This window comes from Myripristis murdjan, chromosome 10, assembly GCF_902150065.1.
Source record: "Myripristis murdjan chromosome 10, fMyrMur1.1, whole genome shotgun sequence".
In the NCBI taxonomy this organism is placed as follows: Eukaryota; Metazoa; Chordata; class Actinopteri; order Holocentriformes; family Holocentridae; genus Myripristis; species Myripristis murdjan.
The window spans coordinates 24,206,061-24,232,138 of NC_043989.1; the positions used below are offsets into that span (position 1 = coordinate 24,206,061).

General features: G+C 40.5%; 1 protein-coding gene across 1 annotated transcript in view; it reads left to right on the forward strand.

Annotated features, from left to right (window-relative positions):
* The window catches only part of LOC115366165 (misshapen-like kinase 1), a 74,120-nt gene extending 53,104 nt beyond the window's left edge, over window positions 1–21,016 (forward strand). Inside the window, exons 19-33 of the mRNA XM_030061473.1 lie at window positions 70–140; window positions 1,187–1,266; window positions 3,462–3,550; window positions 4,059–4,153; window positions 5,361–5,445; window positions 6,304–6,468; window positions 7,303–7,402; window positions 7,959–8,114; window positions 8,683–8,826; window positions 9,354–9,488; window positions 9,820–9,920; window positions 11,521–11,670; window positions 16,016–16,175; window positions 17,070–17,209; window positions 17,596–21,016. Coding sequence (XP_029917333.1) covers window positions 70–140; window positions 1,187–1,266; window positions 3,462–3,550; window positions 4,059–4,153; window positions 5,361–5,445; window positions 6,304–6,468; window positions 7,303–7,402; window positions 7,959–8,114; window positions 8,683–8,826; window positions 9,354–9,488; window positions 9,820–9,920; window positions 11,521–11,670; window positions 16,016–16,175; window positions 17,070–17,209; window positions 17,596–17,679 — 1,755 coding nt within the window. The 3' untranslated portion in view covers window positions 17,680–21,016. The remainder of the gene's footprint in view (window positions 1–69; window positions 141–1,186; window positions 1,267–3,461; window positions 3,551–4,058; window positions 4,154–5,360; window positions 5,446–6,303; window positions 6,469–7,302; window positions 7,403–7,958; window positions 8,115–8,682; window positions 8,827–9,353; window positions 9,489–9,819; window positions 9,921–11,520; window positions 11,671–16,015; window positions 16,176–17,069; window positions 17,210–17,595) is intronic.
* Window positions 21,017–26,078: the final 5,062 nt, after the last annotated feature.

The window sequence follows — 26,078 nt, forward strand, 5'->3', positions numbered from 1 at the left end:
CTTTATGCATGTGTCCACCCTCACTGGCTCTGATGTCTCCCTCTGTCCTGTGTGCATGGTATCTTCCAGGTCCCAGAACGTACTACCTCTAAGATGTACTGTAGAGAGATGGTGATGGGACACAAGAGGACCGCTTCCAGGTAAAATATCACTGCACTCATTCATTCATTAATTTCTGTGGAGGACCTTTTGTGAAGGGTTGATTTAGCATATCATGATCTTGAAAAATACTCAGATTTCATTCTTTTTTTACACAAAGAAAACCTCTACCATTTATTTGCAAGCTGCCCGGTATATTTATATCGCACACACTATAACAGGACACCTCACATACAACTGTGTGATCTCTTTTATAAATGATTGTGCTACATTTGACAGTTCCATTCAGCCTTATGCTGGACTGAGGCCAGTGGCTTGAATAGGCTCCAGGAAACAGTAGTTTCAACTGTGACATTGTTGAGCCTTGATATTACAATGAAACACCACACACAAACACAAACACCATACACACACTCGCACATTGAATTTTTTTCTCTGAGCTGGCCTGGCAGTGACACTATACCTCCACGGGCTCAGATATCTTAATTACGACAAGACAGAGTGAGCAAAACAGTGCTCTGTTTCTAAGTGAGGTTTTATTCAGTTTGGGAATACCTACAAGCAATTTTGGCTAGAACGCATCAGCTGGGCTGGCAGCTTAAAGTGGAGAGTTTCAAAGCATCTATCTTTCTGAAAATTAGCAACAAGCAAATCCCAAATAGCATTACTCTAAGTAGATATGAATGTGCGTTCCTTATTTTTAATCTTTGGCCTGTGGCCATGTGAAGGGACTGTTAAACAGTTTGATTGGACTTCAGCTGTGAGTCGTGAAGTTCTATGGCTTCAGTTTTATCCATTCAGATCAGGTGAACCCTGTGCCTTGCATAACTCTACAGCTGTGCTCTCATCATGCACACCATTAGAGGACAGTCGTTCATGGTTAGATCAGATCAGATTAGATGATTACTGTCAATTAGATGACACTATTGATGAGGAAATGGGGTCACTGCAGCAGCAGAGGATATAGATAAGAATAGAACATGTACAACAAGTGCATCTTTTTTCATCACAATTTTCCTTGCCCCTTTTTTCTACACTCTTTTCATCATACTCGTCTGTCTGTCCGTGTGCCTCTCTCTCCATCTAGTGGCAGTCCAGTGTTTGCAGCAGATAAAGGTGGAAGGTTGGTATCTTATGGAAGCTCCTCCACCAGCAGCAACCACTCAGGTCTGTACCACCTTAACTCTCATCCTTCACATGAGAACCTCAGCCAACTTAGACTCTCTCTGTTACCTGCTGCTAGAAGTAGAGAGGATAAGGCACAAAAAACAATTTATTCAACTGTGGTCATGGAGCTGATATGGGTAATGTTGCAGTTGCTGCAGTGGTGGCTTCCCACATGACAGGAGTGCCAGTGTGTTTTAATGAGCCAGGCTTCCAGAGACAGACTACATTTACTCTGTTTCTGTTCCCACATGACACCCATGAGAGACTAGCTACATTTTCTGGGTCTTGCAGTTTAATTTAAAAAACTCCTGATATGCATCACTGATAGCAATCCTTTCATACTCAGCCTTGTTTTCCAAGATAAAAGAGTAAAGATGCAAAAGTAATAACGTAAATGTTATTCATGCTGCCTTCAGGCTGTGACAGATATAAACACTCTTGTTATCTGCTAAAGTTTGGCCTCTAAGCTCAGTCCTGTTCACTTGCAACCGATATCTGTAGAGATGTGTGTGTGTGTGTGTGTGTGTGTGTGTGTGTATAACCCAGCTCACACACATCCATGTACCCCACACCCATAACAAACACCTTAACCATGCTCTGCTAAGCTTTCTCATACGTATACACATACCCACATGCTTGCCCCCTTACTGAGCCGACCACTTTGCAACCCACACACATACAGACACATACATACACACACAGACTTACACACTCATAAAGGAGAGCATCTGTACACAGGGTAATCCGTTCAAAGCTTGCCCTCTCCCACCCATGTGTCTAGGGAGAGTGAAAAAACAACTCTCATCTCTTTCAAAGCTCTGCTCTTTGTGTCCTCTGTGTGTGGCAGTGAGGAAGCTGCTCTTGTAGCTCAGAGAGAGACTGGGAGAGATAGAAAGAAGAAGGAGAGAGGGGAGAATATGTTTAGTATTTCAAAGTTGCCCTCTGTAGAGCTGGGAGGAAGCAGCTCTTGATGCCTCCCACTCAGTTTGGCTGCTGGCCTTGACTGTCTTTGTTTGGAGTCACAGATCAGAGATGCTCATAGTGATTCATACAGCCTTTCTCTCTCTCAAAAAAAAAAAAAAAAAAATCTCCACTCTTTAAATCTGTGTGCCTCCATGATTTGCTTTCTTTTGTCAAAAGTGCTACATATAGCATTTTTAAACATCAACATGTCATCAAATGAATCATGACAGCTTGGTGTAACTATAACAAGTTATAACAAGCAAATAATGGTCAAGACAGTTGGCAGCTTCAGTCTCACAGCATAGTTGTTTGAATGGTCACCTGTGTTAATGTGTATTGTGTTTTAATATTCAGGACTCTTGGAAGAGTAGACATTAGCTTAAGAAAAAAAAAAAAAAAAAAAAAAAACCCTAATAAAACTCAACACCAGTGCTACTGTCCACTCTCCACATTCCCCATAAACCCTTTTACTTCCTGTTTCTATGAGGGTCTTTGCCTCTTTGTTCAAAGGTTTTCTCTTTCACTTTACTCAAGAGGATAAACCTGTTGGAAGTGATTTTCCCATCAGCTTTTGAGTGCTTCCATTACCATGAACTCTGGAAGTTTTAGCTCACTTGTGCTGGAAGAACAGCGCCCCCCTCCTGTTTTCTGCCACAAAGAGATCTAGCAGATTTCTCTGCACATCTGACCCACTGACACACAATTACTAATAATCATTTATGCTATGTTTTATGCCATGAGTCTTGAAACCTCAGTGTTATGAAAGATACTGTAACCCCAGACTGACTGATTGCCGCAGTGTGAGACCCAACAATAACAAAAGTTTAATCCTTCAACAGGAAACAGGCCATAAAAATGGCAGCTGGCATTGCCTTTCCTTCCACTACAGAGTTTGAAAATAATTGTCTGATACTTGATACTTCAAGATCAAGCATGTCTTGTCAAGATCAAGAGTGCCTTCTCTTTTTAGGGAGGTCAGAGGTCAGGTGTCAGTCAAGTCAAGTCAAATTTATTTATATAGCACATTTCATATGGCAGGTGTAAACTCAATGTGCAGAGTAGCGGCTCTGCACCTTTTGAGGGTTCAGGGTCTTGCTCAAGGACACTGAAGCAGGGAGGATGCTTGTTGACACAGCAGATTGAACCTGGGTCCGTCAGTTGAACCTTGGCCTGCCAGTACTTGCACTTGGTAATTTGTATGTGTGTGTGTGTGTGTGTGTGTGTGTGTGTAGGTTACTTTAAGCTGGAGAGTCCTCTACTGCAGCACCGTCTTCAGCACCACAGGAAGATACAAGACGGCTTAACTGGTGCACCCACACAAGTAACAGCCTAATAACTTTTACTCTCCCCACCACACATTACACACATACACACCTGCACATCTATGATATGTGTGTCACCCTTGGCCTTTTCAAAGGGTTTGATTAAAGATCTTATTTGTGAAGTTGAGCTCTGAAAAAGATAGCCTTGTTGTTTTCAGTGAGAAAAAATCAACCTGGCCAAATTGGATGTTGTTTAACAAGTGAATTCTAAGGAACAACAGCATCATCACACAACATTTGGTCACACCTGCCATCACAGTTGCCGTTCTGTATTCAATGTAAAATTGCCACAGAGACTTTCTCGTATATTTGTGCCTTTAGATTTAGATGTTACTGTGGCTCTTGGCTTTTTTGTTTGTGTTATCATTTTTGACTAGATAAGAATGTGGGCAAAAAAGTTTCTGTTCACTTCTGGTTGGTTCCTCTCTCATACTCATCTCCTTATCTTTATTCTCTTTCTTACCTCTGTCACTTACACTCTTGTACTTCCTCCCACTCACCATGCAGGGTGTGAAGTCTGCCCTGGGCCGTCTTAACAAGGCCACAGAGTACTCTTCCTCCAGTGATGAGGTCGGCAGCAGTGATGACGAAGAGAGGAACAGGTGAGGTCATCACCATCATCACTGCTGTCATCATGATGGTCATTGCAGTCTCAGTGTTTATCATTGCCTCCATGATGCATCTTTCACAATTCAGACAGGCACTTCCTCATTTGGCACAAAAGACGGTGTTTACAACTGAAGTTCATTAATCATGATTTTATAAAGACTGACTCTATGACTACCCGAGAAGTAACCATATATTCCATTACGCTTTCCTTTCAGAGTTACATGAATATCACAATAAGATTTATATCATTCAGTCGTGGCTCACTCTGCACAAATTTATTGAGCAATACTCCTTCCAATGTTTCCAAACTACCTATTTATGAAACATGACCTGTTGCAAGCCGAGGAAGTTTCATGGCACTTGCGAAACCAGTTCTTAGAATGAGAGGTTACTTTGGAGTGCTTTTCCTACTCAGCACCCAGCTGTATCACTGCATGCACTCAGAAGGATCTTGTGTAGAAATGTTTCAGCTGAATGGTAAGGGCAAGTTGAAAGATTTTTACAGATTCAGATTTCAAAATATCATACTCCCCAATGTCCCATGGCAGAGTTTTGGGTTTCTGGGAATGTCACAATGTTGGGCTTGGTCGGCTCTCAAAATACTATCTGCTGGTTTAGAATGGATACTAATGGAGCTGTTGGGCTAAGAAGGGGTAACAGTCTCCTGTGAGTAGATTTCTGTTCAAACACAATGTTTTACAAACTTTGTCAAACCATTTAAATATATATATTGTAGGATTCTTTTGATATGGGCTCAGTATTTATAGATCCGAAACGTCTGATGCAATAAACAAGAAAGCTTTCATTAGATTAAATCTCCTTTTAACAAAATGTTTGAATAAACAAAATGAACAAATATAATATTGCAAATGCACAGTAAAAAGATGAGAGATACTGTAAATTAATCGTCAATATCTGATATGAAAAAAACTGTCTAATCTTAATCTTAATTTGTCTAATCCTAATATGCTATGTAGTAACAATACAAAATGACAAAAGATCTCTGTAGTAATATGTAGACCATGGGACAACAAAATGCTAGGATCTCAGAGAAGTTTATTCTGGTCCCATTGCTTGATCTCATTGTGACCAAACATTTGTTGAAACTACACTGTCTTGTTAGTGCTGATCTAGTCTCCAAATAGTTAGGGCATCACTTCTAGCCCAAATCTGGTCTAAACCTGTGTTTTGTGTTTCCAGGTCTGGCCTGTCCAACGGAAAAGGGAAGTACTTCAGAGGGATACCTGATGGCATCATACTGCAGCCACACCATAATCTCAATGAGGTAACCTGCACTTCTGCTGTGCCATGCACCACTGCCAACCTCTCCTCAGCACTGCTGGGTTTCCATGGTCAGCCACTTGAGGGTGCTACATCCATGCTGTTAGAGGGAGATTACTGACGTCGTTACTGATGTAACTTTTTTCAAAAATGGGCCCCCTTTGAAATATTTTTTTCACCCCCTGACCAGTGCAAAAAAAAAAAAAAAAAAAAAGCCTATATAAATACGTACAAACCAGCTCCATCAGTGTCTGAAACAACAACCTGATGCTGAGGTTAGTTTGTTGGCTCTGTTTTTGCTTCTTTTTCATTTCTTTCTCCTTGTTTTCTTCTGCATTGCTGCTAAGTTTCAAACACAAATTAATTTCTTTGATTTTTGTCTGGTTTCCCTCTTATAGTGAACAAATTTAGCAGTGATAGTGAACACATCTAAACCAGAAACACACAACCTTGACACTGTGGGAAAACCTTGGGAGGAATACTGAATATAAAATGTGGTTCATCAAACTTACATTTACATTTTGTTATTGAACTTATTATTGTATAGGCTAATTATTTTAGGAGTCATGGATACATTTTTTAAAAAAAAAAAATTAACATTAAAAAAAAAAAATCTCACACAATGCCTTTAGTACTCCAGCGTACCCCTAAGGGTATGTGCACCCCCTTTTGAGAACCACTGATCAAGTCTGAGATCATCAGAAACTGAGAGAGGCATCACTCCATGGGAAATAACAGAACATAAGACTGAATACAGACTCCAACTTCAAGCAGTTGAGTGAGTGTTGAGGAAATGACCATGTCCTTTCGTTATTTTGTGTGTGTGTGTGTGTGTGTGTGTGTGTGTGTGTGTATCCTACAGCTTTCTCGACTGGGTTCAGATGGTACTTACCTGCTACCAGACCTCCTGCAGAAGACGTCTTCGTCCAGCCCCACCCATAACACACCAGGCCAGCACCACCAAACACATGAACTCAGCTACTCTCAGTTGCCCACAGCCCCCCGCTCGCCCCAGCACCAGGAACACGTGAGTGTAACTGGTCAGGAGTAATATTTAGACACAGCACTGATTTCATTAGTGATTTATAGACCCTTGTTCCTCCCAAAGTCCTTGTCATTGAGGAAGTGTTGTAAGCAGCCAATGTCTCATTTTGATTTGGTTTGATGCAGATTTTGATTGCAGAGATGTGATCCACTATGATTCAGTTTACTCTGTTGCAACAGCTTTTGTTCAGAAATATTTTACTTAATTAACACAATGCAAAAAATGTATTATAGGACTCAATACTAGCCCAGATTACGAATGCCTGTATTGTTTGTGTTTGAGTAGTTGTAGTAGTTTTATTTTTCCACCAGAGGGAGATGGTAACACAGTCTTTAGTGGTATACTGCAATCTGCTTCATTGAGTGGGACTTAACTCAAGCAGGTGTCCAGCCTACCTGCGCACTCATTCATATTGTTATAGAACTGTACTGTGAGGACAAATAGAACAAGCTTTTCCTTTAAGGCCAGATTATTTTCGTTTTAAATCGGGTTCTCAAACATGGCAGCAAATATTACAACAGTTGTGAATATACATACTTTATAGCCCAGATTGACCTGGAAGAATTTTTGACTGCATCCTGAATGGAATTCCTTCACTGTCGAATATGGCTAAAATTCCACCTTAAACCTTATTTCATATCCAAAATGATGCGTTTGCAACCAAAACTGTAAACAATTTGTCATTGTCAAAAAATAACTACACTAGGAGTAAACATGAAACAAATTTTCAAGTTCAGTTTCACATTTCTGCAGGTAGAACAGTAAACCACAGAGAAATTTTGACATTTATGTAAATTTGGTGTTTCTGTTCATCAGACCATCAGCAGCCCCACTGGCAAGATCACCTCTTCATCCTCCTCCTTCACACCCTTCATTGATCCAAGACTGCTGCAGATCTCACCACCACAAAGCCCAAGTGAGTGCATTTGCACACATACACACACACACACACACACACACGCACAAACACACACACACACACACACAAACACACACACACACACACACACACACACACACACACACACACACACACAGTATGAAAGTGTATGCTTAAACAGATTCCTTGGCAGGAAAATCAAAAGACATTTTCCTCACATCATACAAGTGAAGACACACTGAATTATTAATTCCTCTGTCAGATATTTCTTCATGCTTTTAGTTGAAGCACCATGTATAACCACAATAAACGTATAACAGATTAAACTATATTATATTACACTGAGGTTTAAATTTTGGGTCTGACTCTACACTAACCCCAGGTTTTTCACTTGTGTTTGTCAGCACAGACCTCCTCATTCAGAGCGAATAAGATCCTTTATAAATTCACCAAATGAGTGAATAAGTTTTTTGAGCAGACGGAATGGGAATTAAGGCCCCAGTTCTGTCACAGGATATATACTGAGTTACCAAGTGCAATGTGAGGCCATAAAGTCATGTCCATCTTCCTGTTTTTTCCCGTCCTAATACAGCAGGCATGAAGGCTGAGCCAATCAGGAGGGAGAACCACAGGAAGGGTTCTGTGGTCAATGTGAACCCAACTAACATCCGACCACAGAGCGATACTCCAGAGATCCGAAAGTACAAGAAGAAATTCAACACTGAAGTCCTCTGTGCTGGCCTGTGGGGTTTGTAGTTGTTATAGTTTGTTCTTTAGTTAAACATTTCAGCTTGACTAGCTGCCTGGTTAAACAGTTGTGTGTGTATGATTGTGCCTGTATTTGTCATAAGAAATTCAGCAACAAGGTACACTGTAGTTTGGTGTTGCCAGTTGTGTTTTTTTTAGTCTTTTAAAGCTGAAATGATGTTGTATGTGATTATTCCTCTAACACAGATCTTAATATCAAAGCAAGTGAAAGTGAGTGTGTGTGTTATGTGTGTGGCTCTTGTTTAGTGTAGAAAACAAGACAGTTGTGGCTAAATGCTACCCACTCATCAGCACTTTGTGTCCTTCATCCATACTAGCACAGTATGGTATGATTTGCATATGTGTTCTTTTCAGTATGGGTATGCTTGGAACACAGATAAGTTATTGACACATCTTGAGATTAAAATCATTGCATTCATTTCCTGCATAAACAGAACTATATCTTCTCAGTATTCCTGGACATTGAAAGATACTGATACCATCACACCCACCGTAGGCCCAGTTTATAAAAATCTGTTGTTTAAGTTTGTCTGTGTTTGGGTGTGTAGGTGTGAATCTGTTGGTGGGGACAGAAAGCGGTCTGTGGCTGCTGGATCGAAGTGGGCAAGGGAAAGTCTACTCCCTCATCAGCAGGCGGAGATTTCAGCAGATGGACGTGCTGGAAGGACTCAATGTGCTGATCACTATATCAGGTAGGTGACAGCCCTTGTGCTAACAGAATGTACATGTTTAGATTTTCAGATTCTCCCAAGAATAGTTGCTATGTGCAGAGAGAGTTGCTATGTGGTTTGACCCACTTTATTGGCCTTCCCTAAGCCAGTGTTTAGAGAAGCAGCTTTGTCATCAGAGTTTAGCCAAACCCCCACAGGCTGGATATGAAAATCTGGGAAGGGGAACTGAATAAGGAATGCTCTCCCTTCCCTCCTGTCAAGGTGACCTTGAGCAAGGCACTCTACCCCCAAAATGTATGAATATGAAGCAGAGATTCGCTAATAGTGACCAAATATTTCTTAAATGAATACAGATGAAAAAAGATATTTCTTTATTTCCTCTGATCTACACAAACCCCTCTCTAGAACCCTAGATCCGTTCTCAGTTCCTAACTGCAAGTCCCTTTCTACTTTTATCCAATTGTCTCTACTGAAATCATTGCAGTTTCATCTACTTTCAACATCTTTTGTCCCCCTCCCGCTGTCTGTCTCTCTGTCTGTGTCTGCAGGCAAAAAGAACAAGCTGCGGCTGTACTACCTGTCCTGGTTAAGGAACAAAATCCTTCATAATGACCCAGAGGTGGAGAAGAGACAGGGCTGGACCTCAGTAGGTGACCTGGAGGGCTGTGTGCACTATAAAGTCGGTAAGTACATGCTGCTAAGCACATGACAATAAACACCACATTTATAGTCAGTAGGTCAGATTTATGGTAGCAATTACTGAGTAAGTACTGTTTCTGTCAGGGTTCAGGACAGCTTTATACGCTATAGTTGTTAATTATGCACTTCTTAGGATACAACAAAAGGAAGCATAAAATTGGTTTATTTGTTGACCAGAGGGGCTCATGTATCATCATGTCAAAGGTCCGTCTCAGACATGGTTGTAATGGAACATTAGACAATGCTCTGGGGGAAAAAAAAAGTTAATTTGTTGACCTTATTTGATGTATGTGTATGTGCATGTGTTGTTTTCAGTGCGTTATGAGAAGATCAAGTTCTTGGTGATCGCTTTGAAGAATGCTGTTGAGGTGTATGCCTGGGCCCCAAAACCTTACCATAAATTCATGGCCTTCAAGGTTAGTATCATTTATTGTTGTGTAGTAACATATATTTATTTGTATGCTACTGACTTAAGTTTTTCTCCGATTGAGAAAGGGAGAGACAGAATCCGTTAGAAGGAAAAGGGGAGGCAATAAAATGTTTGGAAGCTCTTGGCCTTGGCTGATGGGTGGTGGAAAAAGCATATGCATATATGTCAAGCATATGGAGTTATATTCTTGAGCTCTAGAACCTCACCACATGTCACTGACCTTCATATTTAATAAGAAACAATTTTTTTTTTATCACTGATGAGTGATTAATTCTCAGGTATATGGTCAGGCCAATTAGAGCAAGGTCATGGTCTCACATTTCTAAATGACCGTAAAATCTCAAATTCCTAGTGACCTGTTTTTGGTGAGACTTTGAACTGGGTCTGATGGAGTTGGCTACCAAACCCCCTGATAGGCTAGTAGCCCTTCAATTCTTGTCTCACCTCTGATCTTTGACACAGTCAAACCACCACCATCTGTCTGCTCATTCTGTTCCTCATTTTCTCTGTCCTCACCCTAACTAGGACAAAACATTGATAGACATGGACAGAAAATCTATTAGGGTCACATTCACACACACACATAACATTCACAGCCACACGTGCTTACGTACTTACACACACACACAGGCACGATACATCCTGGCTCAGAGTCACACACAGACTCTCATCAGAGCTGTGTCCCATTTCTTTGCGTCCTTCGTGGCCTGAGCTAGTTTCTTCTCTGAACTGCGTAGTTCAACCCTCTCTCAAAAGCCCTAAAAATACACTGACTACCTTGTGTGGAAGTGATGCCATGGCTGTAGGATGAAGGGCATTTGGTTGCAAGATTTCTTTGTGTTCCCAAAATTAGTCTCATTGTCCATTTACTGTTTATAGAGCAGCCCCAGGCTGTATGTTGCTATAGAGCTGTTTTTATACCTAGTTTTATATTTGTAGTCCTCTTAGCCCACCTTGACATAGCCATCAGTCTGCTGTATGCCCACAAGAAGCAATCAAACCCAAACTAAAAATTGATTTGGCCAAGGACACGTAACAAATCTTGTTATCAATTACCATTGCAATTATTGTGTTTGTTTTGTTTGATTTTTAAAATAGTAGACATGCCTCCTTACCGTGTTTCCAGCTCCTTGGTTATCAGATCTGTATAATGTATGTGTCAGTCGATTAATTCTGTGCACCGGCTTCAGCACAAGCAGAGCAAACATCTGAAACGTGTCAGGGACACATCCACTTTTGTAAAACTTCAGAATGAGGGAGAAACCTTCACAACAGAGCTGAGAGTGGTTCAACAGGCAAACTGGCAGGAGCACCGGTATTATAAGTTCCTTTTGTGCAAATGCCGACCTTGTAAATGGATCAAAATTAATCTGTACTATACTGTCGAATTAGAGTACAGTTGTGGATCTATTTCTGTTCCACTGATGGATATCATTTTTGTTAAGTGAAACCTTACTTCAAGAGTTCCAGTTCTAATGTATTTTGTTTTTGTGTGTGTGTGTGTGTGTGTGTGTGTGTGTGTGTGTGTGTGTGTGTGTGTGTGTGTGTGTGTATGTGTGTGTGTGTGTGTGTGTGTGTGCATTCAGTCATTCAGCTCTCTGCCTCAAAAGCCCCTGTCTGTTGACCTGACAGTGGAGGAAGGTCAAAGGTTAAAGGTCATCTACGGGTCACTGTCTGGTTTCCACGCCATTGATGTTGACTCTGGAACGCCATATGACCTTTACCTGCCCACACACGTAAGAACTTATCTGTCGATCTATCTATCTATCTATCTATCTATCTATCTATCTATCTATCTATCTATCTGTCTGTCTGTCTATCTATCTATCTATCTGTATCTGTTAATGCAGTATTTGTATCTCCATCAAGGCAAGTGCCATACATGATATTGATTCTCACTGCTGTCGTGCTAGCTGTGTTATCTACAGCTCTCCATGATACCTGTCTGTTTGCCTACCTATCCATTATCTTTCCATTCAACCATGGATCTCTATCTATGTCACCACCCCACCAGTATGTTCTTCTTCTCCTCCTCCTCTTCCTCCCACTTAGAGTTTACAGATGTCAGTCACTGCTCTCCTCTCTTTTCTCCTCTGTTCCTCTTCCCATCCTCCTCACTCTCTCCCTCTCTCTCTCTCATCTCCTCCCACTCAGTCAGTCTAGCTGTCAACCACTCTGCACTTCTCTCTTGCTCTTTTATTTCCCTCTTCTCTCTCTCCTCCCACTCTCATCCATTGCAACTTTGTTCATTTGCACTCATTTTCTCGTTTTTCTCTTCTATTTCTTTTCCACATTTCCTAAACTATCCTTGTTCTCTCTCTCTCTCTCTCTCTCTCTCTCTCTCTCTCTCTCTCTCTCTCTCTCTCTCTCTCTCTCTCTCTCTCTCTCTCTCTCTCTCTCCCTCCCTCTCTGTCCCCCTCTTCAGTACGTAGGCAGGTAGAACTGACAGCAGCATGTGGTGACTCATGTTCATATTCCTATTCAGACACATCTATTTTATTCCTCATGTGGTGTTGAGACTTACATTTAAATTGCTGACGTTGATCTAGCGAGGCCCTGGTCATTTTCATTTTAATCGTGAATCATCATCGTCATTTTACTGCTGTTTTTAGACTGGTTTCAGTCATATTTTGAATGTAGTTTTAATGTAGTTTAACAATTATTTGTTTCTTTGGCTAGGGCTGAATTGGATTTGGGAAAATACATGTTAAAAAAGATATATATGTGTGTAATGATGATAACAATATGTTGCCATGACTGTGTTGAGGCCTATGTTTTGATCCACTGATTTGAGGCCATTTTTTCCCAGATTTAATTGACTAACAGAAGTTTGTGCAAGTTCTTATGAAACACACCGAGCCTCACCCTGTTTAACTCATAAGCCAGTTGCAATTCATGAGGAATCGTTTTTAAAGATGATTTTACTTAAGATGATTTGTGCGCATGAACTCGGGGCTTCAAATTTGAACAAGTCGCCTACGGCTGTTGCAATTAGAGAAAGGTCCTTCTTTTTCTCCTCTGTTGTATGTGGGCAAGTAAAGCTCACCGTAGCCTCCGGTGAGTCATATTCATATTCAAATACTGACACATCGGGTTAAATATGCTTTTAGGAACATTTTATCAGCAGATGGGGTTTGGGGATCAGGAAAGCCTTGAAATCAAAATATTTTGCCTTACTTTTTCCCATGTAAATAATCAGTATTTCTAAAACTATCAGGCTGTTTGTTTTGTTAACAATACACCAATGTTCCAGGGACACATGGATATTTTGAATGCTTATTAGGATAATAAGCATTCAAAATGGACTCTGGACTCTTGAGCAGACAGGTTAAATTCATTCTACTTTTTCACCTATTGTAAATACTGGAAGATTCCTGAAATAGGAAATGAAGACACATTACCCTAGTTAATATAGCTCATGTTCTGTATATGTTATTTGCTTTTGGAAACTGGGAACAGTGGCCAATGAATGTCAAAACTTTAGAGCCACATTTTCCCAGCAAACTGATCATGGGCATAGAATTTACTGTCATCTGACAAAGTGGCAAGTAGAGAAGACAAATTTAACAACATTTGACAGGTGGCTGATGTTAATTTCCTATCCTGTTGACTCATACCTCTATTCACATAGTGACAGACATATCACATCCTCTGGTTTCTATGGTTTTATACTCAGCCTCAGCAGTCTGACTACGCATTATACAGTAATTGTCATAACTTGTATTTTCTCCCAGGGCTTCTTAACCTTTTTTCAGACTCAGACTCACCTGAGAAATGCAGTCTTACATTGTGCTAGCCACGCTGAGCTTAGACTTTTCTTGCCATTGGGTCACTGAGCAGAGACAAACCAGTATCATGCTTTTGTCTTGGGCCCCATAGTTTAAGAAACCTGTGGCAACACAAATTTGCAGCAACATAAAAGAAAACTGAAGAAGCGTCTCCAAGTTAGTGTTTTTTCTGATTTAAAAAAGAGAGCTGATTTGTGTGTGTGTGTGTGTGTGTGTGTGTGTGTGTGTGTGTGTGTGTGTGTGTGTGTGTGTGTGTGTGTGTCCCGCAGCTCTGAGTGGGTGGTTGAGTATCCATTATAGAGGCACTTTGTCAAAGAGTCACTTGAAATATTCCAGAACATCAGCATGGTGACAGTAAGTGGAATATAAGGATACAGAAAAATGGTTACTGCAGAGACCAAACAGGATTTCAATAGTTTGGAACTTGTTTTAGATTAACCTAAAATCTATAAGCCCCTGACATCAAGGCTGCCAAATATCAAGACCCCCAGCTTTCAGACTGCTGTACTGCAGTGCACTACTGAATAGATAGAGATGAGTCCTACCAGCATCAGCAGTTTGTTGAATTTACCTACAGCAACTTAATCTTGAGGTGAACAACCTGTTTCTCTCTTCCCCCGTCTCTCCATCTTTCTTCCTCTGACTTTTAGCTCTGTAAGAGGACTAATCAGAGCTTTCTTGCTTCATGTCCTTCATACACACACACACACTCCCCCCAGCTACCCTTACTGTGTGCTAGTTTCCACAAGTGAGGGGGAGTTGAGACAGTGAGAGAGAGAGAAAAAGAGAGAGAGAGAGAGAGAGAGAGAGAGAGAGTCGGGGATACGAAGAGAGAAAGCTCTAAAAATACATCCCTCCTGTCCTCCTTCTCTCGCAAATGATGTTAACCGCGTGTGTGTGTGTGTGTGTGTGTGTCCTGACCTGTTCTCGCTCCTGTAGATTTTTTTTTTCTTTTCCGCGTGTTCCTCTGGTATATTAAGCGAATCTGCACACACAGCTGCCTACAACACCGGTGCCTTACAGTTCTGCTGCCGCTCTTTCTCCCGCTTTCTTTTCCTTTCTCTCTGACACACACACAAGCAATTCAACACTCCTTCTCCATTTCTATTGCTCACACACACACTCACACACACCATTACAGAGTGTTTTTAGACCCACTCACACAGTCAAACACACTTGCACTTCACTATCTCTGAGTACTCTTGGGCTCACTCTCACTCTCTCAGGCGTTCTTCTTCGCTTTACGCCCACACTCGAAACACACTCATTCACACAAACACACACACACACACAGACACTCACACACACCGAACACCCATTCTTGCACATCTTCCAACACACATTCACTTCTAGTTAAAGTCATCACACACATTTTCATCTTCATTTCCTTTTTCTCCCAGACATTTAAAAAACCCTTTCTCCTAATCTCTTGCCCACACACATACGTACACACTTTCATACTCACCTTCATGCTCACAATGTATCATCCACCCACATTCAGAACCACCTAAACACACCCACACACACATCTTTGTCCTGGTGTTGCTTGTGGACGATGTTACAATGCTGATTCCAAGGCAGAGGATTAAAATTGCGTTGCGTCTGTGGATGCCCGTTTTAATGCTCAGGATTGTGGTGGCACACACTTCGGTAAAGTATGAGACACTCACCACACACACACACACACACACACACACACACAAGCCATTGTTTCCTTGAACACTTGTTGCTGAACTGATTTCTTGTTTGTGAGATGTTGTAGAACAGAGTCCATGTTAGATAATTGTTGCTCAACTGACTTCTTGTTGTATGTAGTAAGTTTTTCCTGTTAAATAGCTCATTCTTGTGGACTGATGTTAAATTATGTTCCTGTCAGACAAATGTTGCTTGGTTTCCTGTTTGTTCATTTGCAGTATTGGGGGTAAATACCATTCCATTTGTATTGCAGTAAAGTAACACGTTACTGTGCCTAAATTCAGTAATCAGCTCTGACCATTTGTTACTAAGCAGATTTCTTTTGTAAGTTAGATGTTGCTGAACTGATTTCCTGTCAGACAACTATTCTGTGTTTGTAATGTTGGTGATGTAGAAACTGAAGCTTATTCTGCTGTTGTAATGTTTTCTAGTGTCAGCTAAATTCCTAACATGTCTTTGTGGAGATGCACTTTGAAGTTTTATGTAAAGTGCCCAAACTTTGGAAAAACATTGCACTGTTAGAATGCACCTTACTTGAATAAAATTCATTCAGAATAAATGTTTTGTGTGTGTGTGTCTTTGTGTTTGTGTTCCACAGATCCAGGGTTCCATCCGTCCACATGCCATCATCATTTTGCCAAATAGTGCAGGGACGGAGGTTCTGGTGTGTTATGAAGATGAGGGCGTTTACATCGACACTTATGGCCGCATCACCAAGGATACAGTCCTGCAGTGGGGAGAGATGCCCGCATCAGTCGGTGAGTTTCATTCATAAACACACAGTCACATGTAGCGACAGCCTGTGTACAGCTGCATCCTAATGAAATACAAGCACATGCACACACACACACATCTGCAGCTTGCACAAAAAAGCTATAGACGTGAAGCAAAAACCAATGTACATGCATCTTTGCATGGCAATTTAAGTATGCAAACATAAATTTAATGGGTAAGAGTCTTTTTCTATTGGTTACCATAACTCATTTGTCATTCATCATATCCCATTCCAAAATGAAATATGCATCATTTGAAAAATGTGTCCCTTACTGCAACAAAGCAACTGCTGGCATCAAAGCAAAACTGGCGAATGTTACTAATATTCTGATCCTTCAGATGGATGTCAGTGTTGCAATATCATTAACTATCACTACACTGACTTACTGATTCTGGATCAGTAGCTGCCCTGAGCACGGTGAATTTACACGGGACTCAACCCTATGAAGACAGATTTAGGACAGGGTGGGCTAAAACTGAGATGGTAGTGATTCTGAAAGTGTGTCTGTGTGTGTGTTGGGTTCAGTAGATGGGTCATTATTCTAGGACAGTGTTTGTCTTTTGGGAATAGATTCACCCACATAGACACCATACTGTCACTTAATATAGATATGTATCCCTCTACATCCAGTACATGGATATGTTTCTTAATTTTATGTTCCCTGAATCCCTTTCTCGCTCCCTATTTATTTCTCTTGCTCTCACACATACGCACCAACCCACAGCTGCCCACACTCTCTCACACATGGCTCCAATGAAGGGTAAAGTGAGAATGTTATTGATTTTCAGTAAGACATTTAGTCTTAAGGTCTTATAGTCCCACTAACTGTGATGGCTGTGACTGTGTTTGTCCTCCATCTCTTCCTGTCTCTCTGCAGCTTACCTTCAGTCTAATCAAGTGATGGGCTGGGGTGATAAGGCCATAGAACTGAGGTCAGCCAACACAGGGAACCTGGAGGGTGTTTTCATGCACAAAAAATCCCAGAAACTCAAATTCCTGTGTGAAAGGAACGACAAGGTAGGATTTACGTGCATTGCACTTAACAACTTACTTGTAAAGCACTTGTTCTAAAAGTGTAACATAAAGTGTCGTGTTTTCATTCAAAAATGTACTGGTTTAGTTACAAGTTAACTCACTATGTGTCCTGTAAAGTCTGAAAAGACTTAAATCATGTAACAGTGATGGAACGATTCATCATAGTAGGTGTTTTGGTGATCTAGTTGAGGCAAAGTTGGAAAATAAGGAAAATGAAATAAGGCAGCTTCTATATAAAACACCAGTGCTAAAATAAGATTCCCATCAGTCACAGCCATGGTGAGCTGTGTTAACAGCTGCATGGTGTTATATGAAAAATCCTGAAAGCATTGTTACCATATTTCCTAAAACTGAGTCTTTGTGTGCAGGTCTTCTTCGCCTCAGTGCAGTCAGGAGGCAGCAGTCAGATTTACTTCATGACTCTTGGACAGAACTCACTGTTCAGCTGGTGAAGCCTGGATCTGTTACTCTGGGATCTACTGCTAGTGTCTGGATTCATTATTCTGCCTTGATCCATCCTGATTGGTGTTTTTACCATTGATCTCCATGGGCAGAAGACATCATCCAAGCACCAATCTTGTCTGAATTTATTATTCCACGTACAGTCTAATGCCACCAATGTGCATTCATGAAAATATGCGTGGGTCTACAAGTCAGTTAACCCAGTGGAAATAAATCTGGATTTATACTCCATCCCTGCCCCAGAAGCATGGATCTCAACTGGATCACAAATGTTTGGATCTATAATTCATCGATTCAGTGGATGTGGGTTGCTTTATACAGACCACTGTGCCGTCAGCCAAACTAGCGGTGTCTGCATTTGTCATGTGAAAGAGCAGTGATGTCTGCCATTTGTCTCAAGTCCGCAGTTACCTGAAGGTGTGTGTGTGGTGTCTCTCTCCCATGAGGACTCAGGCTGTTTCCTCAAACTGTCACTGCACCGACAAAGTGGAAACCTAGACTCATTTTGTGCCTCAAGCAAAAGCCCTACTTCATCAAAATATTTCTGGACACAGTGTTGATGGTTTGATTCAACTGATCATGCAGTGATGTCTGACAAAAGTTTAATGATCTGGCTTCAAAACCCCAATTCAAATGTACCTGGATCCACTCCTCATCTGTTAACACACAATATTCTGTTCAACTGCTGATCAGCTTAGTTCTGTTCAACTCATCTTTCCTGGATCAGTTCCTCCTGTTTTGTTGAAGACTCCCACCTCAGCCTTCCTGGCTTTTTTATCCATTACTCACTTATCATTTAGCAACACCTGGACTCTTGCCCTAATGTTCATGGTTTATTATTGGACCAAATATTCTCTTCTTAGTTGGTAATAGCTAGTGATACCTGAATCAAGGCTGAGGGAGTCATTTTCAGGTCCTCTGGCGTTCAGCTCTTTTCTGTGATTCGACTACAAACAAGCAGCATCTGTTAAAAAGGAGTGAAAACTGGAATAACACAAGTCATTCATGAACCTAACTGATTCCATGGACACTGATTTCTGCAGGGGGTGGCTGGAGCCCAAATATGGGCCATGCTGTAGGAAAATCAAAATCAGCCCCAAAATGATTGTAAATAAATTTGTATTCACATGTAATTGACCATTTTAAATCGTCCAAATCTTAATACATCCCTTTACAGAGATTAACAGCCTACCAATAGATATTAGATATTCAGCATTACGTCACAGCCTCGTTTGATTTATGTTGATCTCAATATCAATATCTTGTGAATTTTGAAGGACAAGTTTTATATTTTCAAACTATCTTGTATAAGGAATTAGTCGTTGTCCATGTCGCATTTTTGTTATATTTGTTCATGGTAAAGTTCTGTCACCCACAATAACCCAGTTATAAATCCCCATATCCACTGAACCCAATATCATCTTTTTTAGCTAAAAATGTTGCATATATTCAGGTTTTTAGGGTTGTTATTTGTTTCTTTAGGGCTATAATTGAAACTACAACTCCAAAACATTATTCCATTATTGAATTCAATCCTTATTCCTTCATTACTTAATTCCCTAGAAGCTAGTAGAATGAGAATCTGTATAAGGATGACTATCACCTTACCTACAGCATATGTACTTATATAATCCTATACCAGGTCATATCTAACAACAAAATCTATTTAGATGGGGCTCCACAGTGCAAAATTTAACTTGCTTCCTTGATACATTAACATTTGGGACGTCCTGATATCAAGGACACCATTCTATCTTGAAGATATGCAGTAGTTTGAACTTACGTTAGACTATAAGATCATAGTAATCCCAATGATGAGCCATAGGTCCAGTTCTATTTACTCGTAGCCTGAAATCAGAAAACCACCTAAGCAACAGTTTGCTCTTTATACTTCCAGCATTAAACTTACATTAGGTAGTTTGCATTAAAATTAAATAAATATTTGGTATCACTACATTACCCTACTAGTGCTGCCAGGCCTCAATTTAAACGTCCGCTGCAGACTTGGACCATGTAATTTCAGTTTTATTCCTCTTTAATAAGGACCTTTAACGTGATGTGCTTTACTCTGGAAATACAGTTATGTACAGTATAGAAGGTGTAAACAATATATATAGATACAAAACATATGCATTTCTGTTCTATAACTGTATAGCTTAGATATTAGAGGGTGTATATAATCTCATAAAATGCACTGTTTTATAGATATTTTATAATCAACAGGCCATCTTTATGTATCTGTACAGATTTATGGGCTTATTAAGGGGAAATTCCACCTCAAAATATGATTCACACATGCAGTTTCCATGATCTTAGACAGTTCAGCATTTCTGAACGCAAATAAATCCTAACCCAAGCAAGACTGTGCCCTGTTACGCCATCAAGGGACTGAAGCAGAAGCTGCTCCTCTGACACTGAGCTTAGAGAGTTCTGTTCATGTTCACAAACCTCCTCTGAAATGTCCAAGATCATACAATCTATCGTGGATTTTGTTTTTTGGGTGATATTCCCTTTTTGTGTATAATCAGGCCCTTTGCACAATGGCCAACTTGTAAATGTCTTCTGTAATATAGCCTCCTTTAAACGCTTTTTATGGTTCAAAGTGGGAAACATTTAAAGCCATTGTATATTCACTTCAGAGAGATTACTCTCTAACTTGAGCATTAGATCAGTATTTCTTAAATGACCTGACTGGGGTCATGCACCTGTTTATGGCAGGTCTCCTTGGTGACGGGAGTATTTTTCAATGAGCCTGGGTAGAGATAGACATGTATTGAGCTGGGCTGAAAACAGTGATGTGGCCCTTTTCTATAGTTAAAACTGGAGAGTATCTACTGCCATTCTATAGTCACTGTCAAAATGAGAATTGCAGAATTTATGATGTAGATGTATGATGCAGTCTTGTCTAAAGCAAGAAACCAAAGAGCCAAGGCTTTGACAGGCTTCACAAATGTAGATTAAACTGGCCAAAATTGTAGAAATAACACATGAATAATGATATAATGTGAATTGGCCCTTTAAAAGATTGGAGCTAATGTACATTTTTAGATATATCTCTATAAAATTATCTATAAAGCTAACATTTGAGTTAAAGGTATAGTACCATATGTGACTAAATAACAACTAACCTAACACAGCAGACCATGGAAGTGTGCTGTGTCTGGCTAAATCACAACAAAATATATACAGCTTCATGTTGCTGAAATAGACTCCGTATATACTTCTTTTAGAAATATGTTAATTTGGTAACCGTGGAGAAATAAATGTTTTTACCTTAAAATGTGAATTTGCAATTTGTCAGTCCATTTCTGCTCCAGTTTTCACATTGGTATTCATGATCAAAATTGTTATTTCTTTTTGTTTGTTTGCTTGTTTGTTTGTTCATTTTTTATTTTTATTTTTGCTGATCCTGTTGCCTTTGTCATTTTTGTTTTCAGTTGTTTTTATTCTTGAATTGTTTTGCTACCAAAAATGATGCTCAATGTTTTATTATTAGGGATATCTTAACAATTAAGATTTTTTATGGTCTAGATAAAAAATATTGCAGCTGGTTCTGTGAGAATATTTTGAACTGGAAAATGAACTTTTTGAATATGACTATGATGTTATTGCTATGTTGTTACCAAAAAATCTTGTTTGTTTGGATTGGAGAGACAGTATTCATTCCCTAAGATAGTGCAACTGACTGACTGACTGGCTAACATGGCTACAGAGAGCAAATATATGGAACTTAGAGCTAACAGAAATACCACCTGACATGGGCGAGCACAATTGTCAGCTAACAGCCTAAAATATACAGAATTGCTAACAAATTTGGGCCAATAGACAGAATTGCTGGCTAACTTGTCCTACAATGCAGTATTGCTAACTAACGTGGCTTGTGGCTTCTTTATCAACTCAAAACAGTGTCATCTTTTATCTGCATGGACACTTAGCCATTTAAAGCTCTTCCATAAAATACCCAACACTGTACAAAACTACATTTCACATATACCTGTGTTTTCAGTTGTCATTCTAAATATACACGTTTTGACCAATATGTGTACTAAAAGATGACATTTATTCAGAGTATATTTTGGCCCTATGTTTTCGTCAAAAAACGTTCAGCAGAATTTGTGAATTGTATATTTTTCTGTCTGGGACAGGAAACCTTGTATCTAGAACTGAGCGCTGGGCCGGCTTGTGGCAAGTTTTGGTCTGGCCTGGTCCGCTTGTTGACGGTGGCGGGCACTGCAGTGGCCCAGGCAGGTTTGGCCAGGTTCTTGGGCAAAACCCCGGCCGTTTGAGTCCAGGCAACAAAGGAGACGGACCAAAACTAGCCCTGAGCTGTGCACAGCTTGCTCCTCTACTGTGGCTCTGGTGTCTGGTCAGCTCTTCTTAAGTTAACAGAAACAAAGTGCAGTAGCTGGCAGTAACTGTGTTTCCAATACACTCCGTTTGTCATAGATAGCTGCCAACATTAGTTGGCTCGTACACAGTAACACTTAACACCTAATGAAAAGTAACTTCTGCAAGGTAGTTCTCTCACTAGTTTGTTTTCTGACTGATTCATTTGATTGATTCCTTGCTCCCATTCCAGATGATCCATTGTGTCTTTACAGTTTGATGAAATAATGTATCCGCTTGAATAACATCAATACATCAATGTTATGCAATTTTATTATCTTGACAGATTTGATCAAAAATGGTTGGATTTTGGCCAATTTATGAATGTACTCTTGCACTGTACTATACTTGGTCTATGCAGTGAACAGATTTTGTGGGTTATTTTAACAGAAGGAAAGAAATGGTTGTATTGATTTTGCAACAGAGAGGTTAGCAAGACAAGTCCTATAGAGTTTTAGCTCAGTACACAGGTTTGCTGTTAGTATTGTAAAAAAAAAAAAAAAAAAACAGGTTTCTGATGATTGTTCTACAGAAACTCCTCAGAATAGTTCATATTGGTGATTGTGTATTTTTGATGTATAGTGACACATTATCACGAGTGTATTTGCTGCATCATTCTTCATTGTGCTTTGAGTAACAGCCCAGAAAGCAGTCGGGGCAGCTCTGCAGCTCCTAGATCAGTCCCACAATGTGATGACTGGTTCATCTTCTTCATTCATAATAGTTTTGTTTGCCAAGTGCCATGAGACACAATGAAGATAGTCCAGTGGGATATTAGGAACAGGATTAACTGAGTTCTGCTGTGCTTGGTCTCTGTGCCGCACATTTTCTGGAGCTGAATCACTAATTAGAAAGAGAGAAGCTGTTTGGGAGCCACAGAGAGATCAGCGCCCTTCCGCCTACACCTTAGACCGATTAGGATGAAGATAGATTCTGTTTTCACACTCGTGGTGACTCATATTTTCTCTAACTCTCTCACCGACCATTCTCTTCTCTTACTTTGTCAGCACACTTACTGCTTGCACTCACTCTGCCTTTTCTTCCCCCATCTACCTCCTCTTCCTCATCTCAAGCATCTCTCACCTTTCTGTAGTTCCCTACTTCTCTCATTGTCTCTGTACCAGCCTCTCTCTCTCTCTCTCTCTCTCTCTCTCTCTCCCTCTCTCGCTTCATCCACCCCCAGCCCTGTTGAGGAACTCTTCAGTCAGTTCAGGAAGAGTTTTATTTGTGTTAGTGCCAGGCAACTGGAGGCGAGAGCGAGAGAGCAGAATTGATGAGAATTGTTTGTCTTATGCATATATATTGTATATTGTATATTATATATCACATCAGTGGTTGTGCTGAGAGTAAGAGATCTGATATATGAGGCAATATAGATGGACAGTTGTGGACTGCGCTGCAATAATACTTCATATCTTGTCCCAATCTTATCATGTCGAAAATGACACAACAAAGATCAACAACTGTCAGTGTATGTTTATTTCCACACACCTACAAGAGTACCCATCTACACTGTCTTATATGTGAAACTAAAATCATAGAATAAGTGACTGCACTCTGGCTCCTCAGCTGTTTTGTTTGGAAAGTTTGAAGCATGATGCAGCAAAATGCAAAATAGCAAGCTGTTCAGCTGCTTCAAAGGTTTATTAAATCCAATTAGCTTTAAACAGCTTCAGCCTGTGTATGAGCAGAGGTCTATGGGTGAACTGTGCAGCTCTTAGGAGAGGTTCAGGCGTGGGTGTGTGTCGGTGTGTGTGTGTGTGTGTGTGTGTGTGTGTGTGAGAGAGTGAGAGAGACAGAGGGATGTGTAGGAGGGAGGAACGTCGCTGCAGAGTTGTGTTTAGTAAATCAGAATGTGCTAGAAGTGAGCAAGGAGAGGGCAAGATGTAGGAGGTACTTGGTGGCTCGAGTCAGGTATGAGGGAACTGGAGGAAAACGAATGTTGCTTTAAAACCCTAATCCACAATTTATGTTTTTTAAAAAATTTGCTTAATTTGTTAATCTATTCACTTGCAGGTGTTTGGCAAAAGGGGCTCAAAAGACATGCCACAATCACGTCACTATTAATAAAAGATACAAATAAACTCAGTGTACATGTAAAACTCATGCAGTAGCTATTAGATGTCAGCCTACGAGGGAGAAACAGATAATCTGAGAGCATGAAAAAATATTGAATTATTCAAATTACAAACAAGGCCACTGTTTGAATTTTTGGATTGGGGTTTTCTTGATGATGGTGGTGTTGAGGATGATGAAGGTAGAGAAGGAGAGGGATGGTGATCGTACTGGACTATTAGATGGAAGTGAATGATGGTAGGTTTAAATATTCAGTAATACAGCGACATCACTCATTGGCCAATTCAATTATACTGGCTGTTGTTTTCAGCACCAGTGGTGGACCTTTTATTAGTGATAGATAATGAGTGATGTTGCACAAAAGTAGCTTGAAGTTGTTTCTATGAGTTGAAAATAACTTAAAAAAAAAAGTGAAAAACATAATAAAGGGCCAAATGTATTGATGGATATCTAAATATATATATGTATACGTTTTCATGTTTCATTTTCAAGATGATCATGTTCTTTTTGAGTTTTAACTTTGCACTGGACCTATGCTTGATGTGTCACATACTGTAGCCTCCCTGCTCTGAGACGATGACTGAACAAACACACTAACTGGTGTTTTCATGTAAACAGACAAAAGACGGTGAGAGAACAATAAATATGTTGAACAGAGCAGTGTGCTGTGCCTCTTGATGTTTAAAAGATTGTGCACCTATTACTGGTTTTCTTTTCTCCGCCTCCGCACAGCCTCGGTTCAGTCCACTGATTCATCCCAAACCTTGAACCCAGCTCCGCTTTCTCCACAGCTTCCGACATGTCCAAAACACTCTCACATCTCTCTCAAAAAGCCAAGACGAACTGATTCAAAAGTCCATACTGTCATTACAGCACTGCACCAGGGGAAGATAGCAAATCTATACACACATCACCACACACAAAACACAAGTTGTCTCAGGTCAGTCCTTTCAGCTCGAATGTTTCCAAACTCCCCACCTCTCCAGCCCTATCACCCCCACAACACACACACACACACAACTCCATCTCAGCTGTCTCCACAGTCAACCACAGAGGCAAACACTCATATACAGACCACCCCATGCACACTCGTGTGTTATGTGTGTGCATACAGATACACACCTCACATTGATGCAGGGAATACACACACATCCCCTGTAACCCAGTAGTACCATTTCATGCCAACATCATAGATTCAAATCTCAGCTAATGCTATCTTTTAGGTGAACTATCCCTTTAAATGAGCATGTTCAACTACATTTTAAATGATAATTCCTGGAGTACATCTAACATATACCCCTCCTGTTTTTCTCTTGCTTCTCCACATTTACTAACTCTCTCTCTCTCTCTCTCTCTCTCTCTCTCTCGCTCCTCACTGGCTGCCAGAGGTCTCATGTGTCTCCTGAAGACTGGCTGGCACCAGTTGCAGGTTTCCTGGCCCCTCGTACTCGTCTCATACTCGCAGATGGAGTGAGGTCATCAGCTCTGCAGCCAAACGCATCACAGCCGCCCTCAAAGCCTCACAAAGGGTGCAGGTTCTTCACAGACTCTCTCACATTTCTGGTATTTCTGCTTGACTCGGGTGGGACGTGAGTGGGAGGGATGACAAGGTGGAACAGACGACAAACAGCAAGCGTTCCTCAACATTTTCATGGCATTGACCCCAGACACATATGGAACCACAGACCCCCCCAGGTCTTAAGATTTCATCCTAGGGACCAGCATTTGGAGAATTTTTGTTGGTGGCTACTGGCTTACAAACAGGGATGGCAAAGCCGTCAAATTTGCACGTATCTTTGACTTCAGACACATGCAGTTTCCAAGGTATTCTGTCAACAAAATATGATTCAGTATAAAGAGTATTTGCAACCAGTGAACAAGCACATTTTTGATGATACAAAGAGTTGGAGCACTTACCAACACTGAT